The sequence below is a fragment of the Portunus trituberculatus genome, chromosome 49 (genome assembly GCF_017591435.1).
Source record: "Portunus trituberculatus isolate SZX2019 chromosome 49, ASM1759143v1, whole genome shotgun sequence".
NCBI classification, from domain to species: Eukaryota; Metazoa; Arthropoda; class Malacostraca; order Decapoda; family Portunidae; genus Portunus; species Portunus trituberculatus.
Genome location: NC_059303.1, coordinates 1,097,998 through 1,119,827, shown reverse-complemented (window position 1 = coordinate 1,119,827; position 21,830 = coordinate 1,097,998). Strand labels below are relative to the sequence as shown.

General features: G+C 37.5%; 1 protein-coding gene across 3 annotated transcripts in view; it reads left to right on the top strand.

Moving 5' to 3' along the window:
• LOC123499072 (F-box only protein 33-like) overlaps positions 1-21,389 on the top strand; it is a 302,244-nt gene extending 280,855 nt beyond the window's left edge. Inside the window, exons 8-10 of one of the 3 annotated variants that reach the window (XR_006672868.1) lie at positions 16,608-16,757; positions 16,889-16,946; positions 18,499-21,389. Coding sequence is in view for 1 of the 3 variants with exons in the window: in XM_045246673.1 (XP_045102608.1) it covers positions 16,608-16,745 (138 nt within the window). In the remaining 2 variants the exon portion in view is untranslated. Of the gene's footprint in view, positions 1-16,607; positions 16,758-16,888; positions 18,010-18,498 lie in introns of all 3 variants that reach the window. The other 2 variants (XR_006672867.1, XM_045246673.1) reach the window with 2 other exon arrangements.
• The last annotated feature ends 441 nt before the right edge of the window (positions 21,390-21,830 follow it).

Genomic DNA, 21,830 nt, shown 5'->3' with positions numbered 1-21,830 from the left:
TTGACTACAGTTTCAAGCCTGATATATATGAGAACACCATAACCATACACTGCACAGCATGCAACTTCAAGAACACATCACAACCAGAAAAAGTGAGAGCTGGACGTTGGAAGAAAAGCATTTTCACGACCAACATATCATTGACAGGAGGGGATTAGGAGCCTGATATACATCTGATTGTATTATGAGATTGTAAATGATAAAAAAGAACATATAGTAAACCTGAATAAACTTCCTAGTGTGTTATAATGGGATCGAGATCGATCGATAAACTTTATCAGCCCATATCTCAAAACATGAGTTATTCCCCTTCTAAAATATATTTTAAAGCCAATTTACCAGAATTTACCAGATAAAGAACTATCATATAACGAGGACTTACTGTACTTCACAACATAAAAATCAGAGTGTTTCATGCATATTTACCGGAGATATGACTACACTGTTCTAAACCGAATGCTCCCCTCAAGTTGCTTTTTCACACCCACCACTACATCATTTCCCTCAACGGCTTCCTTTTTCTTCAGTATTGTGGCTACTATGATTTAGCCATGCAATACTCATCTACAAGATCGGTAATTCTTGCTCCTTTCTCGTATTTATCAATAATCTCCTTTTTCCATTCAATGGTTGTCACTATATTCTTTTAAACTTATTCTCATCACTAATGGGTCTCCTTGGTGCCATTGTAAGTTTCTAAATGAAAAACTCCAGATAGAATGTAGGAGAATGTTATTCTCACAGCTACAGTGGTACAACTGATGGTGGCAGGGAGGGAGAGACCCTTTGTTTACAACCACACATACAGACATTTGAGTACCAGATATTTTTTTTGAGTACCAGGTTGAACTTTCGCATTTGAGTATTGAAAATTTGACTTTTTAAGTCATTCGAGTATTAAGTCTTCACTGTACAGTGGTACCTTGAGATACAAGCTGCCTGAGATACGAGTTTTTTGAGATACAAGCAGAGTTTTGAGATACGAGTCATGCTTGGGGATGTTGCTGCTAGTCAGCAACTCAGTGCATCGGTCCAACCTCAACAGAGCTAGTATTTATGTGTTTCCCGCAAATTTCATGCACTATGATTGTTCTTTCATCATTTTCACACTATTTAGTTACCTTTTTCTTTGTGTAAAGTAAGTGCAGTTTTCATTTACATTTAATGTTTATGTTTGAATGGTGCCTGCATTCCTTCCTCCCTGCCTTTCTCTTCCTGTGCCATACACCACTATTAGTTGAAAACGACTTGTCTCCAAAGTATGAACACTAGATAAATGTTTGCTTTTATTCTATATATTTCATGCATTGATAAAGTATGCATCTATACTTCACTGAGAAGGCAAAACAAATTTCTCCCATCTCCGCCTACCTACTCCACCGACGCTTATCATGGAGGGGGGGAACAATGTAAATAAACCTCTACAACTGTGGCAGTGCTCCCTCTATTCTCTCTCTCTCTCTCTCTCTCTCTCTCTCTCTCTCTCTCTCTCTCTCTCTCTCTCTCTCTCTCTCTCTCCTATTCAAAACTTCATTTATTCAATGAATAATATTTACAGGGTCATCAACGAGCTCTCCTATGATTATTAGAGCACCCAGTCTTCTGTGGGTGGCTATATTGGTAGACTCCAGCTGATTGACAGTCCCAAGTGAGGGTTGGGAATATGGTAGGGTAACGTCCTGTGGAATACGCCCTTCAAGATAAATATACTTTATAAGAGTAGTTCATCTGTCTATATTATCTTTTTTTATGTTTTATTATGTTTCTGTACAATATTAATAATTTATAAATACCTTTTTCTTACCTGAAAACGCATAAAAAAAAATAGGGGTGTTCTTTTTGTTTTAAGAAACGAGCTCCGTCAGAACAAATTATACTCGTATCTTGAGGTACCACTGTAATTGGATTTCCTTATTTTAAATGGGGAAATTTATTTTGAGATACGAGTGTTGCAGGATTATGGGCTACGTTATGGAATGAGTTAAATTCATAACCCGAGGCACTACTATACATTGAAAGTGCTCAAGGTTGTTGGTAAGCAAATTGTTCTGGGCTCAAGATAGATTTACATTCAAATTTTATTCAATAATTTTCATTAATGTTTCAAAGATTTTTTTCTTTTAAGTGCTCAGGAGTAATATGGGCCAATCTTTATCTTTAGGACCATTTTTAAATTGCACTAGCATTGTAGAAATATTCCATTTCCAATAGATTAGTTGAATAAGATAGATATTGGAATGGCATTGATTTTAGGTACAGGAATCTCAGTCATTGTCTTCATAACAATGTTAACAGGGGAACAGACAACCGAAGGGCAATCATGTCATAAAAACCTTGGTGGGTCAGTGGTGGCTAGTGGGATGTCTTGATCTAGTTTTGGAGCAAAGTGTATGTGATATTATTGAATGCCTCAGCAATCTCTGATGGATATCTGAAGGATTTTGTTATGAAGGAAAATGTAGCCAAGATGAGTGTTGTTAGGGATGTGTTTAAGCTAATTTATAGTATTCCAAATTTGTCTTAGATTGTTTTTGAGATCTGTGAATACAGCCATATAGTAGATTTTTCAGACTTTCTTTATAACATGTCAATTATATTTTGGGTAAGCTTGCAGTTCACCTAACCATGGAATCTGTGATGTGGCTATGTTTTTTCTGGTGAGAAATATAGTGAAATGATTGATGGTATATGTCATTTCCATTGCAAATTAATATTTTCTGAGCTGTGGCTGTCTTTTGAAGTTCAACTTATGCCTACCTCTCATCTCCAATGATCTTGGAGACCCTGTGGGAATCGGGTTATTGGATGGGAGAGCATTAAATTGAGTAATGTACATTGCAAAGAGGTTGAAAATCAACAAAATCACATAAAAAACTCAGAAAATACTTTGATGTCCAATGCTGTGGCTGAATGTGCGGCAGTGAGCGTTGCTTTATTTACATTTGCCAATGCTATGCTTCCAACTATATTTGCTACACCACAATCCCCCAAGGGATACTTAACAAAACCAAACCTTAAAATCTGACATAGCCTAGCTTACCTAACATAACCACACTATTGGTCGGAGAGGTACTGAGGAAGACTTATCATCAGTGCATGTCACCTCAACTAGGTTACATTAGCTAGGTTGGGTTCGTTTAGGTTAGGTTAATTTTGGTCATCATATTTACATTCCCATGTCATGTCAGTTGAGTGAAAGAGCTGTGAAGGGGGAGGCATGAAATAAGGAGAGTTAGAGAGACAACTTCATTAGGACAGTGCACCAAACCTAACGTAATATAGTCGGTTATTACCGTATTTTACGGTTTGCAAGATGCTGCATCTTGGAAGACGCATCCTAATATTTGAAAGAAATTTCTAAGAAAAAAAAGGCATTCTCATACAAAAACACATTCACCATACACCCAACCACTGAACACAAAAACATAAGAAGCAAGGAGTCTGCAAGACACTATTGTTTCACCACTCATTACAAATTTGCTGGAGCATTCACCACAAATTTAAAACTATGTAAATAAAAACACCATAGGTAAATACATATACACAGTGAAACAGTCCATCCCTTCTTCTTGTTTTAGTGGCAGGCGACGGCATGTTTTGGACCTGTTGTTTATATTACGGAATCACTTGTCCGATCGCCGAAACCGAACGGGTCAGTGCTGCAGTTTGTATTTATTTTATTTTGCATTCGTGCTTCATAGGCTTTATCAATGTGAATATAATTCACAAGTGGAGTTTTGGCTCTTGCTTGAATGAGTAAGACATTTGGTTGTTCTATTGATAAAGGTATAAAGGCACCTGGCATGATGTGTGTGCATTCATGTGCATGTATGTGTGTGTTGCTATGAGACAAGGGAGCGGCCCATCTTCTCCACACGCTGAGTAGGCTGCAGGAAGGATTATGGTATTGAAAGTACTTGTAACACCTAAGTACTGAGTTTACATAATATAAAAGACTGAATTAAATAGTACTTAAGCTAACATCATAATGTAATAACAACATACAAATCCAGGTCACTATTGGTCAAGTGTCCAAGCTCACTTGAGGTTGGGTGATGCCTTACAATACAACATTCGTCTTGGAAGACGCAATAGTATTTTTCAGGATATTTTTTAGGAAAAAAAGTGCATCTTGTAAGCCGTAAAATACAGTGCTTCAGGTTTAGTTAGTAACTCTTGGGGGTCTAGGGTGGGGTGCAGCCCCACAGGCTGGAAGGTTTTAGGATTGGGTTTATTTAGTATCCCTTGGAGGGCTGTGATGTTACAGATACAGCCAGAAGTGTAGGATTAGTAACTTTGCTAGGTGTTAGTAAAGCAACGCTTGTTGCTACACATTTGGCTGCTGCTGTGGACAGCAAAGTACTTTCAAAGTTTTTTATCTGATTTTTGTTGATTTGTAACCTTTTTAGTAATGCACATTACTCAATTTAATTTCTTCCCACTCAAAAATATCCAATTTCCTACAGGTCCTCCAAGATCATTGAAAATGAGAGGTAGGCATAAGCTGGAGTTAAAAAAGTCATAACTCAAAAAATATTTCTATGCAAAGAAAATAACATATACCATCAATCATTTAACCACCTTTCTCACTGGAAAACATAAGCCTTATAACAGATTTCATGATTGGGCGAAACTGCAAATTGACCATATTTTGATATTCTTTTTTAATATTTTAATTCTTAATATAGTCTGCTGACCTGTATATATATACAGGCAACCCCCACTTAACGAACATTCACACAACGAAATTTCGCTACAATGAACGGGGTTGCCTGTATATATACATACAGGTAACCCCGACTTAACGAAGGGGTTACGTTCCTAAAAAAAAACTTTCGTTAAGCGAATTTTCATTAAGCGAATTTTCATTAAGCGAACCAATTATAACAAGTTTAACCCCTGACTTGAGCTTCCATTGAGAGTAAACAAAGCAAGAGTGCATCATAGTACAGTAAAAGGTTTAATGAAAGTAAAAATTATGAAGTTAAACATTTAAGCACTTTAATTTAAGACTAAATTATTATAATGTACACTAATGTATGTATGTAAGTAACTTTATGATGTTGATGATCTTAAATTTATGAAGGGAGAGAGAGTGGAGCAGAAAATACGCTAGCTGACAACCTGTGGAATGTAAACAAAGGATGCATCATTGTACTGCATACAAAACTTATGTACCACATTTCTACAAGGCTTTCCATTTTATCCATTGCAGAGTCACGAGTTCAGTTGGTTCTTTTAGCTTGCAAGGAAGATACGGTCTCACCAGCCTTCTTAATAGAGTCTGCTGACTTGAAAATGGTTGACAGTAGATGGAGTCAAGCCATGGTGGGAAGCAATGCTATTAGTTTTCTTGTCTCGTGTCTGTGAATAATATCCAGCTTCACTTCCAGAGTAAGAGACTTCCTGGTCTTCTTAGCAACGCTAGACAACATTGCAGGACGTTTTGATGGAATGTAGAGCGAGGGAAGATGAGCTGCTGATGACGCTGTTATTGTTTTGAACTAGGGGAGTGAGTGGTGTGCGTATTGTCCACGAGAGGCGCTGGTGTATTCAAAACACTGTCGACTTGCGTGACACAGCGAGGCTTTCAAACTTGAAATAAATTACCTGGTTAAATTTGGTTAAAGTGAGTTTTGTATTCGTTAAATGAGCAGATGGTAGTAAAAGGAAACCTCCGTTATAGCGAAATTTCGTTGTGTGAACCTTCGTTAATGGGGGTTGCCTGTATATTTACAGGCAACCCCCACTTAACGAACATTCACACAACTAAATTTCACTACAACGAACGTTTCCTTTTACTACCATCTGCTTGTATAACGAACACCAAACTTGCTTTAACGAAATTTTATCCAGGTAATTTTTTCCAAGTTTAAAAGCCCCCGCTGTATTACGCAAACCGACAGGCTTTTGAATACACCAGTGCCTCTCGTGGACAATATGTTCACCACTGACTCCCTAACCCTTTCCCGCTCTTAGTTCAAAATAAAAGCAGGCTCCAGCACCAGCTCGTCATCTCAAGCTCAACATGCCACCAAAACGCCCTGCAACCAGCCCTGCAATGTTGCCTAGCGTTGCTAAGAAGACCAGGAAGTCTCTTACTCTCGAAGCGAAGCTGGATATTATTCACAGACACGAGAGAAGCGAGAAAACTAATAGCATTGCTGGCCATCATGGCTTGACTCCATCTACTGTCTCTACTATTTTCAAGTCAGCAGACTCTATTAAGAAGGCTGGTGAGACCATATCTTCCTTGGAAGCTAAAAGGACCACCTGAACTCGTGACTCTGCAATGGATAAAATGGAAAGCCTAGTGGAAATGTGGTACATATGTTTTATATGCAGTACAATGATGCACCCCTTGTTTACATTCCTTGGGTTTCCAGCTGGCATATTTCCTGCTCCACTCTCCCTCCCTTCATAAATTTAAGATCATCAACATTATAAAGTTACTTACATACATACATTAGTGTACATTATAATGACTTAACCCTTAAAGTACGGGGGGTTCATTTACTTTCCGTCTTTTACAACGGGGAAAAATCACACCTGTCAAAAATACTAAAAATATTTTTTCTTTATAAAAACATATTTCTTTGTGTTATTCTGAGTACAATGAGGTAATTTTTAACATGTTATGACCTCTGAGAACAAAGTTATTGCATATAAAAAAGTTCTTGGCAGAACCCGCCTCTCTCTCTCTCTCTCTCTCTCTCTCTCTCTCTCTCTCTCTCTCTCTCTCTCTCTCTCTCTCTCTTTCCTTTTGGGCATTTGAATTTGATGTAAAAGTTGAAACTTTTGCACTTTCATGTCAAGAAAATGCGAACTCAGATATATGAAATGATGTGTAAAACAGGAAAAGAAAAAGAAACCACATATTACAAGTATTGTGGATTTCTATAATAATTGGAATCTGGCAACTCTTATTAGCAATGGGATTCACGTGACTTGGCCGACAAGCACTGTCCTGTACAGGCCACCAGGGTGACATACACCAGCACATTGCTGGAGGGAAATAGGCTACGTGAGAAGGTTTATGAAAGTCACTGTGAGGGTTGGTCTCTGTCTCCCAGATCACTATCATAATCATTACTGGAGTCTTCACTTTCTTCTGTCTCAGTAAAAAAATCAGTCTTAGTTTTCGTCACTCCTCAATGTCATTACCGAGTAACACTGACATAACATCACTCGGAGTACCGTTTCCTCCCTCCGGATGACAGGGGTTGCCAGATGTCGCCTCGAAATGGGGAAAGATGACCTATTGTGAGGGAACATATGTCTCAAGGCTCAAGCAGACGAGCGAGAAAAAATGCCAGATACCTCCACTTGCCCAGGACCAATAGTGAGCGGGAGAGTTTCAAACGTTTAACGCAGAAAAATCATGATTACCAATACGATCCCCGCCTCTCCGCACGCGATGCTACAATCGTACATATACGATCACCGTGTTTTAAGGGTTAATCAAATTAAACTGCTTAAATGTTTAACTTCATAATTTTTACTTTCATTAAACCATTTACTGTACTCTCACTTTGTTTACTCTCAATGGAAGTTCATGTCAGGGGTCAAACTTGTTATAATTTGTTTGTTTAAAAATTCGCTTAACAAATGTTTATTTAGGAACGTAACCCGTTCGTTAAGCGGGGGTTGCCTGTATATATATATATATATGTATATATATATATATATATATATATATATATATATATATATATATATATATATATATATATATATATACAGGCAACCCTTGGTTAACGAAGGTTCACACAACGAAATTTCGCTACAACGAAGATTTCGTTTTACTACCTCTGCTCGTTTAACAAACACCAAACACGCTTTAACGAAGTTTTAATTTTTTCCAAATTTGAAAGCCCCACCGTATCATGCAAACTGATAGGCTTTTGAATACACCAGGAGCTGCTGGTACTAAGGCCTGCCTCAGGAGAAATCCTGAGACACCTGTAGAATAAAGATCAAGATCAAGCCTCTTGTGGACAACACAGGCATTGCAGATACAAGGGCTTGATCTTGATCTTGATCTTGATGCTACAGGTGACGCAGAATTTCTTTTGAGTCAGGCCTTTGTATCGGCAGTGCCTGTAGGGAAAATAAGAAGAAAAAAAAAAACAACAACAAAGAGGGCAATCACCATCTTTCACACCACTAGTTCCTGCATCTAGCATGCCACATTCTCTCCAGGAACTCTTTTACAGCCTCAATCATCCTTTCATTCGTCTCCCCACAGAATCCCAGCAGCACCACCATCCATTCCCTTCCTGCCATCTCCATTCTGTCATTCCCCAGCTCCCTCAGCACCACTTGCATCATCTCATACCTGTCTCTGGCATACTTCACACACTCCAGCACCACATGCCCCACCGTCTCATCCTCTCCCACGTCACACATCTGGTACACTTTGCTGCGGGACTCAGACCATCTATAATTCCTTGCATTCACATCCATGCACTATGCCCTAGCTTGGAAGAGAAGGTCCCCACCCAGGCTTCCATCATACCACTTTTCATACATTGGGGCCTGACTCAGAAGAAACTCTGCGTCACCTGTAGCATCAAGATCAAGATCAAGATCACACGCACCACTCACTCCCCAGTCAAAACATAACAGCGTCACCAGCAGCTCATCTTCCCTAGTTCAACTTACCACCAAAACCCCCTGCAATGTGGCCTAACGTTCCTAAGAAGACCAGGAAGTGTCTTACTGTCGAAGTGAAGCTGGGTATCATTCACAGACAAGAGAAAGGCCAGAAAACTAATAACATTGCTTGCCACCATTTTGACCCCCATCTACTGTCTACTATTTTCAAGTCAGCAGACTCTATTAAGAAGGCTGGTGAGACAGCATCTTCCTAGAAAGCTAAAAGAACCACTTGAACTCGTGACTCTACAATGGATAAAATGGAAAGTCTTGTGGAAATAACTTTTGTTTGCGGTACCATGATGCGCATTTTGTTTACATTCCACAGGTTGCCGGTTAGTGTATTTCCCGTTTCACTCTCCCTCCCTTTATAAAGTTAAGATCATCAACATTATAAAGTTACGTACATACATACATTAGTGTACATTATAATGACTTAAATTAAACTGCCTAAATGTTTAACTTCATAATTTTTACTTTCATTAAACCTTTCACTGTACTATGATGCACTCTCACTTTGCTTACTCTCAATGGAAGTTTAAATCAGGGGTTAAACTTGTTATAATCGGTTCGCTTAACGAAGTTTCGCTTAACGAAGTGTATTTTAGGAACGTAACCCCTTCGTTAAGCAGGGGTTGCCTGTATATATATATATATATATATATATATATATATATATATATATATATATATATATGTAATATATATATATAGTCAACCCTCGGCTATCGCGACTTTCGCTATCGCGTTTTATTGCTATCATACACCCATGAAAAGCTGCTAAAATTTTATTATCGCGACCTCAGATGCCTGCTATCACGCACCCAGCCATGATGTCATGGGATATTTGAGCGCTCATTGGCCAAAACCGCCTTCCCGCCCAGATCAATTCGGCTATCGCGTTTTCGGCTATAGCGATGCTGTTTCGGCCCCAATTGGGCGCGATAACCGAGAGTTAAGTGTATATATATATATATATATATATATATATATATATATATATATATATATATATATATATGCAGTGGAGACTCAATACTTGAAGTTAATTAATTTCAAATGGCTATTTGAGTATTGAAAAGTTCAACTATTGTTACCTATAAATCAGGTAATTTGTTCCAGCCATTGCCAAACCCAAGTTTAGAAAAAATTAGCGGGTTAATTTTGCAGTCGCCGCATGCATTGGCGCACAGAGGCAGGGTTAGCCGTCTTTCATGGGCTTGTGTCCTGGCAAACACTTCTCTTCCTTTGTTATATAGGTCCTGTTGGGTATTTTTTTCCAAAACAGACCTGCTTTATCACAATTAAAAATCTGTTGTGGGCTTAAGCACTCCTTATCCACAAATTTCTTAAATTCAGTGAGAAATTTCTCAGCGGCACCGCCATCAGCACTTGTGGCCTCACCATGCCTCACAACAAATTGAATTCCAGTTATTTTCTTGAAATTCCCAAACCACTCCTTACTTGCTTTAAAATCATCATTGGAATCAGATGTAGTATCAGAAATAAGATCACGATGCTGCAGCCTAGCCTTTGCACAAATTATGCCCTCTGACAAAGAATCACTAGCCATCTGCATTTGGTTTATCCACTCAACAATTTCTCCATTTCTTCCACTGCCGCAGGTCGCTTAAATTGCCTTTTCACACCAATCGCCACATGAGCTTTTTTAAAGAGCTCTCTTCTTCAGTATTGTGGCTACTATAGATTTAGCCATACAGTACAGGCAAGCCTCGCTTAATGAAGGTTCACACAACGAAATTTCGCTACAACAAACGTTTCCTTTTACTACCATCTGCTCGTTTAATGAACACCAAACTCGCTTTAACGAAATTTTGTCCAGGTAATTTTTTTCCAAGTTTGAAAGCCCCGCCGTATCACGCAAGCCAACAGGCTTTTGAATACACCAGCGCGTCTCGTGGAAAAAATGTACACCACTCACTCCCTCTAGTTCAAAACAATAACAGCGTCAGCAGCAGCTCGTCTTCCCTTGCTCAACATGGCACCAAAATGCCCTGCAATGTCTCCTAGCTTTGCTATAAAGACCAGGAAGTCTCTTATTCTCGAAGTGAAGCTGGATATTATTCACAGGCACAAGAGAGGCAAGAAAATTACCGTATTTTACGGTTTACGAGACGCACTTTTTTTCCGAAAAAATACCCTGAAAAATACTAGTGCATCTTCCAAGATGAATGTTGTATTGTTAAGCAACACCCAACCTCAAGTGAGCTTGGACACTTGACTGATAGTGACCTGGATTTGTAGGTTGTCATTACATTATGATGTTAGCTTAAGTACTATTTATTTGATTCAGCCTTTTATATTATGTAAACTCAGTACTTAGGTGTTACAAGTATTTCCAATACCATAATCCTTCCTGCAGCCTACTCAGCGTGTGGATAAAACGGGCCGCTCCCTTGTCTCATAGCAACACACACATACATGCACACGAACGTACACACATAGATGACACAATAAGGAGTCTAACGAGAATCGTTAAAGAAAGGAGAAAAGTGATATTAGTAGGAGATTTCAACTGTAAAGAAGTGGACTGGAAAAATTATGAAAGTGGTATGGGGGAAGAAGCCTGGGTAGAAAGATTCTTGAACCTAATGATAGACAATATGATGGACCAGAGAGTAAAGGAATGCACAAGATTCAGAGGAAACAATGAGCCGGCAAGATTGGACCTAATTTTTACAAGGGGTATATAAATGAATAATGATATAAGATATAAGTGCCCATTGGGAAAGAGTGACCATGCAATATTAGAAATAGATATAGAAGAGGGAAAGGAAGATAGAGACGATTCATACAAAGGAGACCGATTAAATTACAGAAAGGCTGATATTGAGAATCTCAAGAACTATTTTAAAAAGGTAGACTGGGAGGAGATGGAAAATTCTGAGACAATGCAAGAGAAATATAACTTATTTTTGGAAATATACAAAACAGGAGTCAGGGAATATGTCCCGAAATATAGACCTAAAGAAGAAGGAAAGAAAGATTGGTTTAATGCAAGGTGTGCTAGGGCAAAGGAGAAAAGAGATGGAGCATGGAAAAGGTGGAGGAGAAATTGAAATCCAGCAAATAAGGAAAACTTTAAAGCAGTGAGAAATGAATCTGTTAAGGTGAGGAAGGAAGAGGAAAAGAACTTCGAAAAAGACAGTCGAAAAATGTAAGGAGAAACCAAAATTGTTCTATAGATTCATAAATGGAAAAATTAGGCAAAAAGAAACAATAGAAAGGTTAAAAAGGAGAGAATGGGATGGTGGAAGACCCAAAAAGTATGGCAGAACTATTGAATAAAAAATTCCAGGAGGTCTTTACTAAGGAATCCAAATTTGAGAGGCCACAGAGTAATGGAGAGACAATCTATATGAAAGAGATTAAAGTAACCAAGCTTGAAATAAAAGAGTTAATGAAGGAACTGGATGAAGAGAAGGCAATGGGACCAGATGAAGTCTCAGGCAGAATACTGAAAGAATGTAGGGAAGAACTAGCAAGTCCTATATACAACATCATAAAATGCTCAATAGAAAATGGAACAGTACCAGTAGAATGGAAAAGAGCTGAGGTAGTTCCCATATATAAGAGTGGAAGGAAGGAAGAACCTTTAAATTACAGACTGGTATCACTAACTAGTATAATATGCAAGATGTGTGAAAGAATAATAAAGAAACAATGGATTGAATTCCTTGAAGACAACAAATTAATATTAAATAGCCAATTTGGTTTTTAGAAAAAGGTGGTCTTGTGTAACTAATTTATTGAGTTTCTATTCTAGAATAGTTGATAGAGTACAAGAGAGAGAGGGATGGGTTGACTGTATTTATTTGGATTTAAAAAAGGCATTTGACAAAGTGCTACATGCAAGATTACTATGGAAGTTAGAGGAGAAGGGTGGCTTAAAAGGAAGCTCATTGAGATGGATAGAAAATTATTTGAGGGGGAGAGAAATAAGGACGGTAGTTAAAGATATGAAGTCCAAGTGGAGAGCAGTAGAAAGCGGAGTGGCACAGGGGTCAGTATTGGCACCAATACTTTTCCTCATTTATATTAACGACATGCTAGAAGGAGTGAACAGCTACATAAATCTGTTTGCAGAAACTGTGCAGAGTTATAAAGCAAAAGCAGGATTGTGAAATACTGGAAGAAGACCTAAATAAGGTCTGGGAATGGAGTAAGAAGTGGAAAATGGAATTCAATGTGAACAAAAGCCATGTCATGGAAATGAGAAAGAGTGAAAGACGACCTGTGGGAATCTATAAGATGGGAGATGGAGTAGAACTGGAGAAAGTTAAAAAGGAAAAGGACTTAAGAGTGACGATGGAAGAAAACAATCAACCAGTAAACCATATTGATAGGATTTTTAGAGAAACATATAATTTGCTAAGGAATATTGGAGTAGCATTTCACTACATGGACAAAGAAATGATGAAGAAATTGATAAGTACTATAATAAGACCCAGATTGGAATATGCAGGAGTAGTGTGGAGCCCTCATAAAAAGAAACGCATAAGGAAATTGGAGAGGCTACAAAAAATAGCTACAAGAATGGTTCCAGAATTTGAAGGGATGACATATGAGGAGAGACTAAAGGCTATGGATCTACCAACCCTGGAACAAAGAAGGAGAGAGGAGACCTGATACAAGTTTATAAATTGATCAACGGAATGGACCAAGTGGATAATGAGAAACTGATCCTGAGAGAAGAATATGACATCCGAAGCACAAGATCGCATAGTAAAAAGCTGAGAAAAGGAAGATGTCTGAGAAATATTAAAAAATATAGTTTCCCGCAGAGATGTATTGAGACGTGGAACAGTTTAAATGAAGAAGTAGTGTCTGCAACGAGTGTGCATACTTTTAAAGTAAGATTGGATAAGTGTAGATATGGAGACGGGGCCACACGAGCATAAAGCCCAGGTCCTGTAAAACTACAACTAGGTAAATACAACTAGGTAAATACATGCCAGGTGCCTTTATACTTTTATTAATAGAACATCCAAATGGCTTACTTGTTCAAGCAAGAGTCAAAACTCCACTTGTGAATTGAATTCTCATTGATAAAGCCTGTGAAGCACGATTGCAATATAAAATAAATACGAACTGCAGCACTGACGCATTCGGTTTTGGCGATCGGACAAGTGATTCCGTAATGTAAACAATACATCCAAAACATGCCGTCGCCCGCCACTAAAACAAGAAGAGATGGACTGTTTCACTGTGTATACGTATTTACCTATGGTGTTTTTATTTACATAGTTTTAAATTTGTGGTGAGTGCTCCAGCAAATTTGTAATGAGTGGTGAAACAATAGTGTCTTGCAGACTCCTTGCTTCATATGTTTTTGTGTTCAGTGGTTGGGTGTATGGTGAATGTGTTCTTGTATGAAAATTATTTTTTTCTTAGAAATTTCTTTCAAATATTAGGGTGCGTCTTCCAAGATGCAGTGTCTTGCAAGCCATAAAATACGGTAATAGCATTGCTTGCCACCATGGCTTGATTCCATCTACTGTCTCTATTATTTTCAAGTCAGCAGACTCTATTAAGAAGGCTGGTGAGACCATATCTTCCCTGCAAGCTAAAAGAACCACTTGAACTCGTGACTCTTCAATGAATAAAATGGAAAGCCTTGTGGAAATGTGGTACAGAAGTTTTGTATGCGGTACAATGATGTTTCCTTTGTTTACACTCCACAGGTTGCCGGTTAGTGTCTTTCCCGTTTCACTCTCCCTCCCTTCATAAATTTAAGATCATCAGCATTATAAAGTTACATACATACATTAGTGCACATTATAATGATAAATTAAACTGCCTAAATGTTTAACTTCATAGTTTTTACTTTCATTAGACCTTTCATTGTACTATGATGCACTCTCGCTTTGCTTACTCTCAATGGAAGTTGAAGTCAGTGGTTAAACTTATTATAATTGGTTCACTTAACGAAAATTCGCTTAACGTACGTTGTTTTAGGATCGTAACCCATTTGTTAAGCAGGGGTTGCCTGTACTCAGCTGCAAGATCGATTATTCTTCTTCTTTTCTCATATTTATGAATAATATCCTTTTTCCTTTCGATGGTTGTCACTACATTCTTTTTTGTAGGCTTTTTCTCACCACTAACAAATCTCTTTGGTACCACTGTAGGCTTCTAAATGGAAGAAAAAAAAAACTCTGGAGAGAAAGCACAGGACAATGTTATTCGTACAACAGCGAAAGATCAACTGGCTACAGTGGCTCGATGGGGCACTTGGGGCGGTGGGAAGGGAGAGACCCTTTGTTTACAGCCACATGGACGGACGTTCGACTAATAGGTATTTTTTCGAGTATTAAGTCAAACTTTTCCGTTCGACTATTAAAAAGTTCGACTATTTAGACGTCCGAGTATTGAGTCTCCACTGTATATAATTATTTCCTGCATGGGACATCAATACTTATCCTGGTATAAGAGAATCATACACATTTGTAATAATGTTGAAAGTCAAGTATGCTGTCATATCATATACGGCCTACATTTTGAAAGATCTCATACAGTATCCTGGAAAGAAAATGCACTATCTTAGCTGAAAGCAACCATGATGCAATATGCATGTCATCAGATGTCACGAGTGCCCTGATGACGCAAAATACATGTCATTGTGTTGAAGGGGTTAAGGTATCTGGAAATCTAGTTGATCTACTAATGTTAGGAATTAGATTTAAAGTCTACATGCTACCAAGAAAATTATTTGTGGGTGAGTGTGTTGTGTGTTACCACATAAGAGCTGCTTTCCTTTAATGGTTCCTTAACATCTCTGATTATTTTCAATGCGTCAAGTTGACCAAAGAGTAAGCTATGAGTTCTTCCATGGGATACTCATAACTGCAACTTTACTAAACCATATTTATTATATAAAGCATAGAAATAAGCAAGACCAGCAAATACACACCAAATAGCATTGCCACATCGCCATTGATCAACACTTCTTACTATAATCTTCTACAATTCTCAAACACTGCACTGTCACTTTTTAGTGATTTATCTTAAGTCTCTCATCAATATTATCCACTACACACAATAATATAACACCATTACTTAACTGCATTGTGACCACTACATGCGAAGTGGTACAAAATTATTTTAAGTTCACAGTATGCATTTACACACGAGACTCTATAACTCCTTGGACAAATTCTCAAAGTTATTACTCAAGTTTAAGACGAGGCAGAGGAAGACCCAGGGATTCATGTTGTTTAAGCTTAAAAACTCTTAGTGTAATCAAGAGTGAAGATGGCTGCAATCTGCAGGTTTGTGCTACTGCCTGGCCTTATATTTGCTGTGATTTCACTAGCTGTCCTTCTAGCATGGAAGTTTTTTTAGGATATTAATATGGTTATAATTACTTTATTATCGAAGCCTCTCACAACTACCATTGGTCACGAGCTGCCATACTATTTTTATGGATATAATTGTTTATTTATCACATCCTTTGCTACAAGCTTTACACTAAGATCATTTGTCACTCCTTTTGCTCATGCCAAGGGCATAATTAAGGGCGTCTTGTTTGACATTTTTATTTTCCCAGTGGCTTGTTAATGTTCAGGGCTCTCACCATCATTATATGATTCATCTAATGATTCACTCCTAATGTTGCTACTGCTCTCCTCGTTTGGACACACTGGTATAATCTGGCTCACGCTTAGTCTCATGACAGTTGGTTTATGTTGACGTCACCAATGAATATGATTTTGTTGCTGTTTGCTCTATTTTGTAGGAGTATCTCTTTAATGAAGAAAGATTTGTCTACTGCCATGTGTTTGCCATTTGGTCTGTATATGCACACAGTAAGAAGCTATGAGAGTTTATATTTGTTCTAGCTGTAATAATCTCCATTTTAATTCACCATTAAGAATTATAAGAAGGTATAGGAACCTTTACTAAATTGTTCTTAATTTTTCCTGCAGGACGTTTCTGCTGGTTTGGGAAGGACTTGGCGACCACTAACACTCTCGGAGCTGCATCCCTGTGTACGCACAGCTAACAGTTCGGATACTGACCAGTATATTCTACCAATTGTTCTCTCGGACACTATATTGAGTTGAGAACACAAAGAAGTAAGTGAAACACCTCCCTTGTGACCCAGAAATGTGTTAAGATATTGTCATAATTAAGAAGATATTTGAAGTTAGATAGGAAATAGTTAGAGCAAAGTTTGGAATTAGAGCACAATTTCTCTGCATGCCAGGCCACCAAACCCTGCAAAGGGAAGTAGCCAAGGCAAGGTGCCATGTGCACACACATCTGTAAGTATGATTTTATCTTGTATCTTAGCCTATGGACCTTGACATATAGTGGGTAGAGAACTACTGGATGCCAACAGTATTGTATGAGGGTCAGCTGTCTACCATAGATGGCCATGTGTCTCTCCACATCAGGTTTTGACTAAAGAACTCTGTAGAAAATTACAAAAGTTACAAGTCCACTCATAAAGGAAAACCCACAAATTGTGCTCTCTCTCTCTCTCTCTCTCTCTCTCTCTCTCTCTCTCTCTCTCTCTCTCTCTCTCTCTCTCTCTCTCTCTCTCTCTCTCTCTCTCTCTCGCATTTTATAGTTTGGACATTGTATATTGTATATTCTTCACTCTTTGTACATATTTTGCAGATATCTAATCCACATGCCCTTTATACTGTCATATAAAAGGAAAGCATTAAAATGTATTATCTAAATAAGTATGAATCAAAATGGTCAATGCAAAATACTATTTATTAAATCAGAATTGTTAGCCACTACAGATGTACATGTCATTTCTTGTATTGCTGTTTTTGGTGGCTTGCAATAGACAGATAGCTATAGTAATTTTAATTTTTTTTTTCTTTCTTTCTTTCTTTTTCTCTTTCTTTCTTTACTAACCCATAGGGTGTTGGCCAATCACCCTTGCAACCTTACTATATATCTCATTACTTCAAAGAAAACAGAATAAAAACTGTCCTCTATATTCAATTTAATGTATGACTTTTTTTTTTAAGAAATCCAAACTTTTGCAGCTAATTGTGCCATACATAAATTAAATACACTAAAGATACAGGTTATATAAGTAGAAATGAGACATGTATTTTTTTATTTTTTCATTATTATTTTACACATCACATACTTTGAACTGGAATAAATCCATTTTACTGTGGCTTCAGATATTCCCACTGCTTTACCTGTTTGCTCCCTTACTTGATTTCCAGGTAGAAGTTGTCCTAGATTTGCCTTCCCTTGTAAAATGTGTCTATTAATCCTGAAAAGAAATTCATTATTCTGGCTGTGAAAAACAGTGTTGCTTGAGGAAGTGTCTGAGTGTCCTTTCATCATGGTGACCAGGTAAGAAATTAGTCGATTCGCATGTGAGTGGCAACCTGACTCAATCCCTCCTTTCCTCTGGAAAATCCTATCTCAGGTTGAATGGCAACGTCACCTGACTTGATATGCCACTGCATCATACATGTACATGAAATATATTAATTTCTTTTTGTACATAACAATTATCTATATCATCCACTATTTAATGAAAAAATAAGAACATCCTTAGAAAGTTATTTGTTGATGATACTATGATTAGTTAACCATAAGTAATATAAAGTGAATGTTTTGATTGGAGATCTGGTAGGATGACAGGCCACACCTTATGGGTCAATGTGCAAAATGATTTTGCTATACTAGGGAAATCTGGAGGAGGTTGAAAGGGGCCTCTGTCCTACCATGAAGTCATAAAGGAGAATGAGATTTACAATGTAGATAAAGTTTTTTTTTTTTTTCCTTTTCATTGTGGTGTTTGTTGTATTCATGCATCTTTTCTCCCCTTGTTGACAGGAATAACAAAGACAAATACAGGGCCACCAAACTAACCTGGTGCCTCCACAGAAGCTCTTGAACAAAAGCACAAATGTTGGCCTGGACTACATAACTCTTCCTATACATCCTAACTTTTCACTCAGTAAGAAGGTGCAGGTAATGTGTGAAGCAATTGGAATGACCAATGAAAAATCTTGGGAAAGATTCTGTAATCCTTAACTTTTCACAAAGTACTGCACCTGCATTCTTGTTTTTCTATTGTATGGTTAGGTTTCCTCTCTATGATATGAACTAGCAGAACTCAATATGTGATAGTAAACAATACTGGGGACATGCCCATTTATTTTGTAAGGGTCATGGCTATATCTGTAGGATAGAATTTCAGAGGATACCCCCATCTAATATATTTTTACTGGTATATAATTTCCTTTGAGGTACTTGGGTGGCCTTTGTGTTTGCTATAAAATCAATCTTCAGTTGTATTGTCATCTTAACATTGGGCAGGATGACTTGGCCTGTGTCTGTATGCAGACCTCACTTCCTTCAGGTCTTTACCATCAGTGATGCCATATTAGGTTATCATCTTTTGAGGTACCTAGCTTTCTTTACATTATATGAAGTAGTTTATCTATACACTTTTATGTTGATGTGTTATACAGATTGATTATCAAAGAATTATTCTATTTTTCATATATTGTTTGTCTATTTCTAGATGCTAACATACTTCTTACATATGTGTCAGTTAAAGTTTTTATTTTGCATTATCTTGAATACTATAACTAGAATTTTCAACTAGCTACTTAACTTTACTACTTTTTATGTAAGACCATCTATGGGGTACTTTGAGGCATTTTGATCACCTGGCTTTACCACTCTCACAAGGTGAGGCATCTCCCCTCACCAGGTATGTTCCCCCCCTCCCCCCCAACCAGCCACATGCTGTGGCTACCACCACTCTTCTGGTGAAGACAGTCACCTAAGAGATGTATGGTGTCTTATATCCAAAGGTAGATGAAATCATTATATCCCTTGAGCCACCAGGTCAGTTTTTTGTATACTACTTTTTTTTTTTTTTTTTTTTTTCTCTCATTCTGGAACTTATTTTTTTAAAAGCTGTCACATGAATGGCCAATGTTTTTTTCAAAAATGGAGACAAGTACATCCTATCATAATTCCTATTCTTATATATCTGTATCATATTTAGTTTTAAACTTTGTTAGGTATGGATTATTGGTTTTATTTCTAGAGAAGTCAATTAGAGATTTATTTTTCCTTATTTTGAATTGATATTTTAAAAGTATTATTGTGATTTGAAATGCACAAATATATTATTTGTTTTCTAAAGTGAACCTCAGCAAGGTAAGAAGGGCTTTACCTGCATTAGGAACTAATGATTCCACTACATAAGTAAGTGGCAATTGATCATCTCCATGATCCATCTTGTTTCTGTGATACTGTTCTTGCAACATGTTATAGCATGTTGCAGCACTCAATGTGAAGTAGACTATTAATTGTGTAAAGCACTAAGGACATGGACCAAAAGATTCCACACAAGCAGAACAAAACTATTGGAATGTTGGCATATCATTTGATTTTGTATGATCATTATAGGTTTGTAATTATATCATTAGGTGTTACAGTGTAAAAAAGTGTGTTCTTATGGTTTTGAATTGCTTCAGAGTAATGCTAACACTTTTTAAATATATACACTATGCCAATCAGATGTTGGCTCAGTGTTTCTGTGTAATATTTATTGAATGTGAAAATGTTGGTATTGCTCACTAAAATTTTAGACACATCAAACAAAAATAGTCAACACATTACTTGTCACCTATCATCCAGCCTCTCCAGCCTCCAAAGTAAGACCAAGTTAGCTTGGGCATGCACTCTTTCATGCTACTGACTGTACCAAATGTACCTTTACCATGAGTTATGCCACAAAGGTGCTTTATGAGCCTTTATAAAGTTACAATTATTAGCATGTAGCTTATAAAATAGCAGGAAAGAGAATTGTCTTTTTGTGTATGCAGTAAGGTGAGCTCCTTCGTAAGTGGGGATTGCCTCTCATATTTGGAATCAATCAGAATCCTACATTAGCCAAGATCACAGCTGCAACATTCACCTTACTTCATAGTGACTGGACATTGTCTGATATGTAAGCTGAGTCACACTTAGACATGTCATTAAACTGTGTGGCTGAGACCATCTTGAGAAATATACTTGAGATACATGGGTATCCATGTATATTTCAAAAACTGGCTGAAGAAGTAACAGTTGAAAACATCCTAGAGTGGTGTGGTATTATAAAGTATGCAGGCCCTTAGCCTTTCTGATTAGTATCAATAGTTTACTATTTTCTCCCTCCTTGTGCATGGTTTCTTCACCTTTTATTGTTCGGAACATCCCTGACTGGCCCTTCCCTTTCTTTCTCTTTCCATTATTATAATGTTGGCAATATTGAGTCAATTTATTCAGTCTTTTTTCTTAAAACAAGTGCTTCAAACTTCTTAATCTATATTTAATTTTTGTTTTTTTCTATTTCTCTTCAACTCAATGTATAAGTAATTAATAGTCTGTGTTCAATTTCCTTTAAAATTTTCTGATGATCAGATCATACTCACCATAACTTATCTCTATATTTCCTCATCATTAGTATTAAATGCATGTTTTTATTTATCAAATTTGTTTCCTCCTTAAACATTATTTATCTTTCTGGTAATGTTATGCACCATCACTGAGAATTTTGTTTTGTAATACCTATTTTTCACTCCCCTCATAATTCAGTGTGTGTGTGTGTGTGTGTGTGTGTGTGTGTGTGTGTGTGTGTGTGTATTTACCTATTTGTATTTACCTATTTGTGTATTACAGGGCCCGAGCTAAGCTCTCTGTGTCCTGTCTCCTTGTCCATTCCTGTCATATCTCTCTTTCATCTGATTGACACACACCGCATCAACGACATGACTGCTCAGTTTATTCCACTTATCAATGCTACGATGCGGGAAACTGTATTTTCTCACGTCATTTAGACAGATGTCCTTTATTAGCTTTTTCCATGTCCTCGGAGATGATTACTTGTGGTCACCTTTATCAACTCTCTATCCAGTATGTCAATCTTGTTCACCAATTTATACATAGTTATCATGTCTCCTCTTGTTCTTCTCTCTTCTAATGTGGTCAGCCCCAGCTTCCTCAGTCTTTCCTCATAGTCTAACTCCTGAGTCCTGGTACCATCCTTGTTGCCAGCCTTTGTACCCTTTCTACCTTCTTCACATTTTTCTTCATATGCGGTGACCAGACACATGCTGCATATTCTAGCTGGGGTCTTATTAAGGTACATAATATCTTCTTCA